Source organism: Diachasma alloeum, unplaced genomic scaffold (genome assembly GCF_001412515.2).
Source record: "Diachasma alloeum isolate Michigan unplaced genomic scaffold, Dall2.0 Dall_scaffold_00340, whole genome shotgun sequence".
In the NCBI taxonomy this organism is placed as follows: domain Eukaryota; kingdom Metazoa; phylum Arthropoda; class Insecta; order Hymenoptera; family Braconidae; genus Diachasma; species Diachasma alloeum.
Genome location: NW_021680479.1, coordinates 502 through 12,859, shown reverse-complemented (window position 1 = coordinate 12,859; position 12,358 = coordinate 502). Strand labels below are relative to the sequence as shown.

At 36.1% G+C, this 12,358-nt stretch overlaps 2 protein-coding genes across 3 annotated transcripts; one reads left to right on the top strand and one right to left on the bottom strand.

The window, feature by feature from the left end:
• The first annotated feature begins 5,360 nt into the window (after positions 1 to 5,360).
• On the top strand, positions 5,361 to 10,034 carry LOC107040690 (beclin-1-like protein). 2 transcript variants are annotated; one of them, XM_015260886.2, is made up of 5 exons: positions 5,361 to 5,575; positions 6,108 to 6,268; positions 6,873 to 7,288; positions 8,229 to 8,717; positions 9,808 to 10,034. In XM_015260886.2, exons 1-5 carry the CDS (start codon positions 5,464 to 5,466, stop codon positions 9,923 to 9,925), a joined length of 1,296 nt encoding a protein of 431 aa, XP_015116372.1. In that variant the 5' UTR covers positions 5,361 to 5,463; the 3' UTR covers positions 9,926 to 10,034. The 2 variants fall into 2 exon arrangements, with proteins under 2 accessions (XP_015116372.1, XP_015116373.1); XM_015260887.2 differs by having other exon boundaries at positions 5,361 to 5,579.
• Positions 9,752 to 11,721, bottom strand: LOC107040692 (uridine diphosphate glucose pyrophosphatase). Its single transcript, XM_015260888.1, has 3 exons — positions 10,995 to 11,721; positions 10,606 to 10,679; positions 9,752 to 10,204 (listed from the first exon to the last, which is right to left on the bottom strand). The coding sequence occupies exons 1-3, from the start codon at positions 11,435 to 11,437 to the stop codon at positions 10,047 to 10,049; spliced, it is 675 nt and encodes a 224-aa protein (XP_015116374.1). The 5' UTR covers positions 11,438 to 11,721; the 3' UTR covers positions 9,752 to 10,046.
• Positions 11,722 to 12,358: the final 637 nt, after the last annotated feature.

Sequence of the window (12,358 nt, the reverse complement as noted above, 5' to 3'; positions counted from 1 at the left end):
GTTATATTTTTTCACGTCACTCCCATCGATAATTTGCCAGAAAAATGAAAACAACGTCAATTTTGGGCTGAAAGGGTGTCGAACATCCTTAAGATTTTTCCGGCTTTTTGATGCGTCTCATCAGAGATCGACAGGGAGATTATATTCATTGACAAAAATCAAATTTCGATTAGTTCTGTAATCTACAATGGTATCTAAACAATTTTAATGTCTCATTAATGGCTAGTGTAATAGCCACGTTCTTATCCTATAATGGTGTACAAACTATTTTTTAACGTCTTATTAATTGCTAGTAAATATAGTCACATGCCGGATTATTTTCCTGATGACTGATGACGCAAAATGTATTTCTTGTGACTTCGCTATGGGGTGCAGGGATGCGAGATGACGTCACGTTTTGAAATCGGTCAGGTCAGAAAAAAATGACAGTCATGTGACGGTCACACTTCCTGATGTCATTCTACAACCAACTAGCTAGATGTAAAATGACCGTCAGAAATGATTTTGTCACAAAAAGTTGTCACATTTTTTTGGATAATTCAAAATTTCATGTTTATCATTTTTATTTGAATGCCTTTATTGCATTTTTAAACGAGTTCTAGTTCAGTTATGAAACTTCTCACATCTTAAATTTGCCATTTCCAGTCTTCTATATTTGTTTCTCTTCAATAGTTTATACTTTTATAAACTAAACGAAAAAATAACGTCAATCATTTGGCTCTCTTCAGTCTCCTTTCAGGAATACTAGTGTAAAGAAACGAATACTTTGTGCAATTTAAATGCACAAATCAAATAACAAAGTATATAATCCATGTCAAGAAAAAAAAAGTAAAATATAAATGATGAAAGCAGATGAGTTTAGTCAGAACTTTCAGCCTCTTCTTCTTCTTCATCATTGGACAGGGCAAACTTAGCGTTCCTATTTTTTTCGCATTTGAACACGATAACATATATTTTTTGTGGAGTGGAAACAATCGCGATACTCATGCCAATTCTCCTGATCGTGAGTCAAGGCCGTTATGATTTGCGAATTTTTGAATTTCAAAGTGGTGACACCTGGGGGGACACTAGCTAGATGGAATGTGACGGTCAGATGGTAAAATGGTCACAGATTTGTCAGATGACCAAAAATTGTCATCTTTCCGTCGGTCACATGACCGTGACTGACAGTCATGTGACCGGTAACTGACAGTCATGTGACCGGTCAGGTCATTTTCTCGCATCCCTGATGGGGTGATGGGAATGACATATCAATTGTCATCATTCACTTAATTACATATTGTAATGAGTAATAGGAATGACGTCATTTTATGTTATTCATTGAATCACGTATTGTAACAAAAAGTATTTGCCGGTTTATCAGTCCTTTGGATCCTTACGTATGTTATCTGTTGTCAGGAAATCACTTTTGCCCCAAAATCCGGCAAAGGCTGGAATTTTCGAAGCAACTTTTCAGTGGATCATTCCTATGACCCCCTGTGAAATTATTGCGGGAGTGGGGATGACCAGTATAAAATACTCGAGGTTGGCTAGCCATCATCAGTCAAAGTGGTGGCAATCACGCGTCGTCATTCTAACAAGAAGGTGATTATCTCTAGTTCAAGCACATCTTATTTTACAGACTCGAAATCACAGTGAGTTCTGTTCTGCAATCAAACTATTCTCAATTCTTCGAATCCTTTCACACGGATAAAAAAGTCTAATAGGAAGACCCAGCGAATTCACTAGCGGAGATAGCCATATCCATAAATTATAATTACCGTTAAATTGTTAAGCAGTCAATTCGTCGAATTGACTACTTACAGTGGTTACTCCCTATCATTTCGGTTCCCTAACATTCCAGTTGGAGAAGTTGACTTCCCCCACCATCGGCAACGTAAATGCGATTGGGTAAATCGGTGTGTCCCTCTGCGCGCAGGACTGCGCAGTAAAATTACGCTCGGCGTGTGAGAGTGAAATAGCCAGATTCTTTCTCTCTGTTTATCTCTTTCCTAGCTCCGCCTCCAACGGAAGAGTAAGCGCTTCCCGAGCATTTAATTCCTTGAATTCTGGCCCCCGAGGCTGAAGTGTTAGAGAGTAACTACTGTAATCGAACTGAATTCGATGTCAGGTGCATATTCAAACCTCTCGTTTATCGAGCAAATCTCGAGGGGCTCACTTCCGATATCACGGCGCCACTGTGGCATGAAATTCTATAGTAATCCTATACACAATCCGTTCAGAAAATTTCTATATGATTTTTTATAGCCCCTCGGCAAATCTTCATGAAAAATTCTGAAATTTTTACCGAACATACTCTATGCGTTCCTGTGTCCAATGGCGCGAACGAAATTTCGATTCAATGAATTCAGTAGCGAAGTGGTAAAAGGAGATAAGTCAATTTTGACAATTGACCAGTTTTCAATCAATATCTCGGAATCTAAAGGAGATAGCAAAATTTTTGTTATAATCTTTTTTGTGGAGTCGATCGAGTGCTACAACAAATGTAATTACGGAAATTACGCTATCTCCCTTAGATTTGGAAATATTCCTCAAAAACTCAACTGGGAGATAAGTCGACTTATCTCCGTTTACCACTTCACTACTGAATTACTGATTTGTTATTAACAAATTTCCGACAATCACCGATCTCGGCAACCGTTTATACTATTGAACAGAGATTGGTCTTAAAAATTCCAGAAAAATTTGTTCAAAAGAATACTGTAATTGAACAACTTATTCATGAAACCTCAAGATTATCATTAAATTTTAGATGCTAATTTTGTGATCCTCAGCGTAGAAATTGTTGCGTATTAAACAGCGAATTCGAGTAAACGGGAAGCCGCTGGCCGATGAGAACACACGGCGCGGTATGGACGCCGTACTTGAGGGGTTAATATATTTTTTTCTTGTGCTTTCGAGATGTGGAAGTTCACTCTGATATTGCTAGTGGCTGGCATGGTCACGGCCTTGCCTCCACCATTGACCCGGGATATGTCAATGGAAATAACGTCTAGTGAGAATTTGGAGCATATCGAGGGATCAGGAATTACATACGAGGATATCAGTGAGCAGAACGATAACGATCGTCTGGCTGAAATATTCACGACTCCTAGGAGAGATGCCGTAGATTTCGAGGTAGGAATTGTGATTCATTTATTATGAGAATTTAATTCTCTATTTTATTTATTAATGAAATATCTAATACAAAATTTCTTTAATTATGCGCATTGTCACATGCGATCGCTATTTGTTTATAACTATTATGCCCAGAACAAAATTTTAAATGAGTGAGTTGCACTATATGTTTTTTTTAAAAAAGGCATTAAATTATTGCCAAAGAGAAGAGTAGTAAAAAAACATTTTATGATATGCAAATGCTAGTTGATGATTATAATAATCATAACAGAGTATCGGGAATCGTGTGCTGTCCCCCAATTGAGCTATTCGGCTTCTAGCCATTTCTTAATTTCAAATTTCTGGTGCATATTAAGCTCGGCCGTCCTTCTTACGGCATTCATTTTTACATTACGAGTCCGAACGCTCGCTACAGCGAGCACAATCATAATTGAAAATCTAAAAATTAAATTAATCATGAATTAAATTTGCCGCCTCAGGCGACTGAAACTAATGAGGATATCAGCGAGCATAAGCTAGAAGAAATGGATAAGATACAAGAAAAGGTCGTGGAATTGAAGCGACTGCTAGCTGAGTTATTCACGACTCTTAAGCCGAATGCCGTAGATGTCCAGGTAGGAATTGACAATGAAAACATGGCTCATCATGCCCTGAACCAGATTCCTATGAAGTAGCTGGATCGTTCACCGTAGCCAATGAGCGTTGGTTAATTCGTTACTTATGATCGTCAAATGATCAACAATGGATGTGAAAAAAAAAATTATCATTATTGCTTTCTGTTAATTTTATTCTTTCTGAATTGTTATCGCACATCTGTAATTGAAATACATTAAAAATACACATTTTCAAAATTTCGCCTTGTGGCGGTTTTGATCTGGGGTCCTTATTGTCATGCGTAGTTGAAGGGAGTCGTGTTTTTCAGGTACATATAAAAATACGAAGTGGTATTTGTATGTTTATCCATTCGTGAAAATATCAAAAATAGGATAAATGATGAGCCCCATGAATGAATGAATAATGATAATTATACGGCTTTGTGCACAAAGGGTTGCTGCAGACCTGGTTCAAGACTAGAGATGCAAGTGCGTCAATTTACGACAGCTGTCACACTTCCCCTCCCTCTATGATCAGTAATAGAAAACAAAACAATAATTTTATTTGACTCATTTTTTCGTTATCAATTTTTATTTGAATTCATTTCGTATTAGCCTAATGCGCATTTTGAAACGAAAATCACGCTCATTTTTTATTTCTATAGATTAAACTATTTTTTTAAATTTATGACCGTCACAAATTAGAAATTATTTATGACTGATTTTTTGGTCATGTGACGCGATCTAAAAAATGACGGTCATTGTGCATCTCTAACCTTGACGCAGTCATGCATACGTACGTGCATACATAGACACCCTCTAACAATCGTATATTCGGGCTTTTTAGACCATATTTAGTTGCCCTAGCACAAAAAATTGTAAACTTGAATATAAGCGATTACAAACCCTCCATTCGGAGGCAAAAACTATGTTTCTTTCGTCAGGAATATAATATTCACATGATGAAATGTAAAATTCCAAAGGCGCGAAAATTTAAAACGTGATTAGGGTAGGTTTTCATTGCGAACTAATTTTAGCGACTCGTGTCGCAATTGGAGATGCTAAATGACCATTTTGCTCATATGACGCGGTCTCAAAAATGACGGTCATATGACGCACAAATTTTTTAAATAAAAATGATGGTCGCAAATGATTTGGGAACAACTTGTTCTCACAACATCCATATAGATGTGTAATGGCGGTCATAACTAATGGCTAATTTGTGACGGTCATAAATAAAAAAAATAGTTTCACCTATAGAGATGGAAAATGAGCGTGATTCACGTTTCAAAATGCACATTAGGCTAATACATGATGAATTCAAATAAAAATTACTACAGAAAAAATGGAGTTTCATCTGTATAGATGAAAAATGACTGTCATATTGTTGGAAAATTGCGACAGCCATCATAAATGCCTTGTCATGTGACCTTAAATGATGGTCACATGACCGTCATATGGCCTTAAAAGACGGTCACACGACCGTCATATGACCGTAAATGACGGTCACATGACCGTCATATAACGAATTTGCATTTCTAATTTGCGACAGGAGTCGCTAAGTTAGTGGCGAATGAAAACCCACCCTTAGATATGCGGTTTGTCGCTCATTGAGAACCGACCCTCCACAATAACATTGGAAATCAGCTGACGACTTTCGGAGCGTCGCAGTCATTATTTATAAATAAAGAGCATAGGGAAATCGGGTCGTGAGGCCTACAATCGTCGCGATTGGGACATTATTCGAACTAAAATGGTGGATATAAAGAGCAATGTCAGTTTCTCCTGTCAAAGGTGCCTCCAGCCACTCAGACTCGACTCCAGTTTCGATCATCTCGGGGAACATACACTTGCTGAATTATCACGTAGGTAATTTCTGATTATCTGGTTTATCGAGATTGACGATCATTGGAATAGGATACATTTAATATTTCCAAAGTTTTTATAATTTTTCGAGGATAAGAATTGTGAGAAAAATCATTTGGTGCTGCTGTTTCTATCACATGATTAATTTTTTCGTTTCTTACAATTGATTTGATTAATGAATTATACAATTGAGAGTGACGTTCATTTAACGATTTTATGAGATTCATTTTTTTCTCATTGGTATTCCGTAAAATTGATTAATTAAGTATTTGAGATGCTCTTAATAATGGAGTGGTAAAATTTTTGGAGGCACACAAAATTTTTTCTGTTTTTGTATTTAATTTGAGAGCGAGTAATTTTAGGGGAAAATGTAGAAATCTCTTGACATTTTCTTCTGAAGTTCTGGATTATCTGAATATCTGCATAATTAAGCAGATGTTAGAAATCGAACAGGATTTTTTTAAAGTAGTAGAATTCGTATTTCTTGTGGAATCAGTCGATTTGATGAGGTATTTTTGATTTAACCAACAGTACCAATCCAACAGCATGTTGTGGGTGAGATAGAGCCCCAGAGTGGAAGCTTGGAGCACTTGGTTCCGCCATTCAGATTGACTGAATCAGCAAATGGCACTAATGGGTTTATGCTCGTTGGAGATTCGGGGGAGACTGAGAGTCTCAGCCATCACTTGAGGGTAATATTTCATTCTGATTGTAACCATCTTCAAGAGAATAACTATTAAATACTGAACATCTCAAACAATTTATTTGTACTTTGTCAAGATTTTTTTTAAATCTAAATCGACTGGTTTTGGAAATATTTGCGAAATCGTCTTTGGAAACTTATTTAACTTACAAAAATTTTTCAATTATCTATCCACAATTATTAAATTATCTCAGCAACGAGTAGGTTCACCAAAAAATATCCCTGAACATTTTTTATAAAGAATTGAATTTTCTACAAAAAATGTACTTGATTATTTTCTCTAAATCCCCTATTTTCAAAGATATTCACAAAATCATGTTTGTGAAATTTATCACATCACAAAAATTGGCACTTGTCATTTATTAACTATTAGATTCTCTGGGTGATGAATCGATCTAGACGAAAAACTCAACAGCCATTTTTTGCAGAGAATTCAATTTTCCCCAGAGAACGAATTCAATATTTTTCTTTGAATCATCTTCTCCCCAATATTCATAAAAAAATCCTTCATTAGGAATTCCATCTCGCCAACTGGATTAAAATTTCTCGTATTCTCCGATTCTCCTTTGAATCAAACAAACTAAAAATTCCAGGTGCGAGCTACCCTATTCGACGTTCTGAGCAGTAGCAGTGCAGCAGACCACCCCCTGTGCGACGAATGCACGGACAGTCTTCTGATGCTGATGGACCAGCAGCTACGAATGACTGAGAGTGAGTGGTCTGACTACAACGAATACCTGAAGAAGCTGGAGGTGGAGCAACAGCAGCACCAGGGAAACGAGTCGATGGAGATGGAGAACCTCACGAAGGAGTTGGCTGACGTCAAAGCCGAGGAGGAGAGGATGATCCAGGAGCTGGAGGCTCTGAGGAAGGAGGAGGCTGCCACCAGAAATGCCATTGCTGAGCAGGAGTTGGAGAGGGAGAGGCTGCAGAGCGAGGAGGAGAGGTATTGGAGGGAGTACTCCAGGCACAGGAGGGATCTCATCCTCGCCGAGGATGAATGTCGAAGGTAATTGCAAAATCATTATTTTTATTAGTTCAACGAAAACATTTTTCAAAATTGATTCGTTAAATTGACTCAATTACTTTCAATTTAAATATTTTCAAAGGTTCAAGATGGTGTGATCCTGTTGTTAAAGCTTTGATTGTTCAATTTTTAGTTTGAGAAATGGAGATTTTTTCTATTTATTTCACCAATCACTCCATTAAAAATTAATGAACATATTTATCAATTGCAATGGAAATGTTTTAATTACGTAAAATAAATGATTCATTAATTGAAACAAAATTCTCTATTTGCATTAATAAACGATCGATTTAATCTAGATAACGGATTCTTTGATTTATGAACATTTAAGGTAATTTAATTTAAATGTTGATAAATTCATTCTCTTCGTCTTCTAAACCATGATTTCATCTTTAAGGGATAAAGCCTGTATTTTTTAATTTAACACAGATGGAAATAAAATTTTAATTTCAATAAAAATGAAATTGCCAAAATCATTCATTACAGAGATAATTCCATATCCATTGATACAACATCCGAAAAATTCAGTTTACTTTGATCTTTTTGTTATTGTGTAATTTTCTAACATTCACCCAGAGAAATGGAGAATTTTTCTATTCATTTCAACAATATCTTTATTGAAAATTAATAAAAATGTTCATTAATTCCAATAAAAATATTTTAATTGCATGAAATAATGAATTTAAAAATTGATAAGATGAAATGGTAAATTAGTTTTTTTTGCCTTCTACACAAGAATTCCATTTCTCTCAGATAATGAGATAAATTTATACTGAAACACCTACTTCAGGTGAATAAAAATCCCAATAAAAATCGAACTCAAGTCCAATGAAAATTGAATCCCCAAAAAATTAATGAATACTCATCTCTGAACCTCAAATTAATGTTTTTATCCATTAATTCTTCACGATTTTCTCCACAGTTTGGAATGCCAACTAGCCTATGCCTCGTCTCAACTAGAAAGACTGAAAAAAACAAACGTGTTCAACGCAACATTTCACATATGGCACTCAGGCCACTTTGGCACGATAAATTCGTTCAGACTGGGACGTCTCCCCACAGCCCCAGTGGACTGGAGTGAGATCAACGCAGCTTGGGGACAAACGACGTTATTACTCACAGCACTAGCCAGGAAGATGAACCTGACGTTTCAACGATTTCGTCTCGTGCCGTTTGGCAATCACAGCTATGTGGAGGTGCTGGATCAGCAGAAGGAGTTGCCTCTGTATGGGAGTGGAGGCTTCAAGTTCCTGTGGGATACCAAGTTCGATGCTGCCATGGTCGCTTTTCTCGACTGTTTGCAGCAGTTCAAGGAGCAGGTGGAGAAGGGCGACAGTGGATTTTGCTTACCTTATAAGATGGATCGGGGGAAGATCGAGGACTCTGCCACTGGGAATTCTTATTCTGTTAAGTACGTCTTCGTTAATTTATTTAAGGTGTATTATCTGGTGAACGTGATCTTGTTTTTCTTTATTTTGATAATCTGAAATGCATCTGGGCCTTAATTGGATTATTCATTCGTTGATAGGTTTTAAAGGAAAATATATTTTTGTGTAGAGAATTGAGTTCTCTAAAAGAAAAAGGCTTTAAGGGGAGACTACTATGAACTTTAAAAGTCGTGGATTATTGGAGTGAGACTTTTCATACGTTGAGGATTGATTATATAGATCTGAAAACGAATAATTAGTACAAAAAAATTTTTTTTATTGCTCGTTTGCCTGAAAACGCTTAAAATGCCAAAAACAGTCCAGGGCCTCCAATTTCTTTTCAAAATTTTCGGAAAAATATGTGGAATAACAATTACGAGCTATTTTTTCTTTAATTCGCCTCTTACATGACTAAATTTGCTTTTTTTGTATTTTTTGACACAAATAGTGAATTTTTTTACGTGAAAAAAACCGAAATCAGCAGTGTAGGAGTCGAATTCCAAAAAACTGGCTCGTAATTGTTGTTCCACACATTTTTCCGAAAATTTTGGAAAAAAAAAATCTTTTGTAGCTCAAAAATTGGAGGCCCTGGACTGTTTTTAGCATTTTAAGCGTTTGCGGGCAAACAAACAATAAAAAAAATTTTTTTTTACACTAATTATTCATTTTCAAATCCATATAATTGATCTTCAAGATATGAAAATCTCACTCCAATAACCCACCACTTTTAAAACTCGTAATAGTCTCCCCTTAAATTTCCTTATAAAACCACTTATCAATAATAAATTCATAACTATCAAAAAAAGAGATAAATCCACTTTTCCTTTTTTACTAGACTCAACAAGTTTTTTATTTCCCCAATTAAATTACAATTTCCATCTCTAACTAATATTTCCATTTCATATCATGTTTTCTCTTTACGCCTAAATCTGTTTCCTACAAAGATAACGATTAATTTCGTAGCATTTAAAATTCCAGAATGATTCCAATATGTATCGCAAAGGAAAAATCATTATTCTCGTTCTCTAACAATTTATTTCATTAATTACCTAAAACTCATCGATTTTTTTCTAGGATTCAATTCAACTCTGAAGAGCAGTGGACCAAGGCACTGAAATTTTTGCTCACGAATCTGAAGTGGGGCCTCGCATGGGTCAGTTCGCAGTTCTCGAAGGACGAAGCTGAACAATAACTCTAGTTTCTCGTCCGATCCTCTCCGAGACAGGGGAAATGTTCTTGCTAAATTGTACATATTTGTTCGTTTTCTCCTTTTTGTAAATAAATAAATTTGATCTAACGTTTTGAGGTTTGTTTCATGTGTAACGATCACGTTTCTTGGATAGGAACCACATGACCCCGAAGAGAAAACCTGGGGGACTCTGGACGTCTCCTGATGAGATGTACTCGATTACTTCGGGTATACTCATCTCGACGACTTCGATTAGTTCACCTTCAGACTCATCTCCACCTCCTAAACGCAATATTAGAAATATTAAGAATAAAAATTGAGGAATTGACGTCACGAATTTGAAGAATTTAATTGAATTTTAATTTAGTGGTCACTATTTTGCGAATATCTCTGAAGATATTGGGTTTGGAGAAAAATGTGAAACGACAATTTTTGTGGGAAATTTAATTCTCCATGAAAAATGTTTTATGACATTTTCTTTTAAATCCACTCGTTCCTGAGATATTAGCAAAATAATGTTTCATTGAAACATTATTTTTGATTTTCTTGTTGTTAAGATTTTTACTGCAGAGTGAATTCTTAATTTGAAGAATTGGGGAGTTCAATATTTCAGAGGAGCATTAACTGAAGCTTTTCCATTTTTCTAGAATTCAATTAGACGATAGATAAGATAAGATACTCACCAGGGTGTATGTGCATGTCATCAGTAACTTCAACATAAAAATGTGTGTGTCTACCAGCGGTTGCAGCAATATCCCTGAAATCATTTGAAAAAACTTGATCAGATGATGACGAGACGTTTCTCTACAAGGTGAATAATTTGGGAATGTAAAGAGTTGAATAATCTCAGAAATGAATGATCCTAGAGGAAAATGTCAGAAAACCTCTCCTCTAGAGAATAAAATTTCCAATAAAGAAGGTCTTCTGATAAATCCCTTTAACATCACTCATTACTGAGATAATTCAACAAATCATTGATCAAGCGATCAAATATGCACTTTGAGGAATTTTCGATTTATCTCGTTAATGAGGTTTTACCTCGTCAATAGTTGAGATAGATTAATAAACTCACGTGTATGTGAGAATTTTCTCAAAAGCAGAGGCAGGTGCCTCATACCCAACTTCCTCCTTCAACTCATCCCTGGCAATTTCAACTAGTGGTAAATTCTTATCAATAATCCCAGCGCACAGTTCAAGGGTCAGCCCAGCCTCTGGTGGATACTGTTTCGTGTCAACATCCTGATGTTTCTCTGGTAGAATTCCATAGTAAACAGCTGGTCTGAACTGTCTCACAAACACTAGCTTCTTCCTCGTGGTGTTGTAAATAATAATTGCAACACTGTCGTGTATCCTCGAGACATCCCAATTCTTCGCTTTGCCATCTTGCATGAATGATATGCGCACCGGTCTTAACCATGGTGAGTCCTTCGGCAATGGTCCCACCTTGACATTCTTCAGGTCCAGCATCTTCTTACGCACAACAGCGTTCCTCTCCTCCTGTGTCTGTCCACTCATGCTTCTGCGGGGTTTTTGAGGCGATTCACTGAGATCTTTGGGAGGGAAATATCCACGTCACTGCTAGTCTTTCAGTCGTCCTTCATCACTGAACCTAATTCCACTGCACTCAACGAAATATGATCCCGCGATAAGAAGGCGGAGGTCGGTGTCACGTGGAGATTTTCATTCAACTTGTAAAACTGAATTGCTTAGATTCCTCGGGGTTTCATCAAAATTCTGTTTTTGCATTTCAAGTTCACCATTTTTTTTTCTGCTATCGTAACTCTATTGGCAATACAGAAATCTATTCGTTTTCTCATGAATTTTTGACAATTAATTTTGTTTTGCAAATTGAAAACGTAATCTTTGCAGCTCCTAGATATTTTTGTTTTCATTCGTGTTTTGTTTTTCCACATATTCATCCTATTGTTTTGTAGAATGTCGATAATGTAGAAAACATATCTCAATATTAAAATTTTTGCGGGAATGTTTAAATTTAAAAAAAAATGATAAAACATTTTTTTGCTTTTCTCTCTTTTATTGAAAGAGAAAAAAGCGTTTGAGTTTTCACGAACCTTTAATTACCATTTGTCATGGTCAATTATTTGTAATTTATAAGAATCTCTCCAGAAATATCGAATCTCATTATCATCATTTTTTAATTCAATCAAAAGTTCTTCGAGCCGTAATTAATGGACTGACTCTGAGAAATGAGGTTGAGGCGATTGATTAAACACAATCCCATGTACCATTACACGTGCTCCAGTTACATATGATTACCCGCGTTTAATTGTGCCCAGCTGTCCAAGACTTTCTCAATCAATGTCAGATGTTCATTCTCATGAAGAATAAATCAATCTATCCACCTCCAATTAAAGGATTCCTCCCACAGGTCAAAATTAAAAAATTATTCCTTGAAAAAACAATATTTTATTTCCA

What these genes read in the sequence shown, in the direction of transcription:
- LOC107040690 (XM_015260886.2), top strand. Translation starts at nt 5,464, where the DNA reads ATGGTGGATATAAAGAGCAATGTCAGTTTCTCCTGTCAAAGGTGCCTC. An exon ending in TACACTTGCTGAATTATCAC is followed by an intron (nt 5,576 to 6,107) that starts GTAGGTAATTTC and finishes TTTAACCAACAG; the next exon opens with TACCAATCCAACAGCATGTT. An exon ending in GCCGAGGATGAATGTCGAAG is followed by an intron (nt 7,289 to 8,228) that starts GTAATTGCAAAA and finishes TTTTCTCCACAG; the next exon opens with TTTGGAATGCCAACTAGCCT.
- LOC107040692 (XM_015260888.1), bottom strand. Translation starts at nt 11,437, where the DNA reads ATGAGTGGACAGACACAGGAGGAGAGGAACGCTGTTGTGCGTAAGAAG. An exon ending in GAGAAAATTCTCACATACAC is followed by an intron (nt 10,680 to 10,994) that starts GTGAGTTTATTA and finishes AAATGATTTCAG; the next exon opens with GGATATTGCTGCAACCGCTG. An exon ending in TGACATGCACATACACCCTG is followed by an intron (nt 10,205 to 10,605) that starts GTGAGTATCTTA and finishes TATTGCGTTTAG; the next exon opens with GAGGTGGAGATGAGTCTGAA.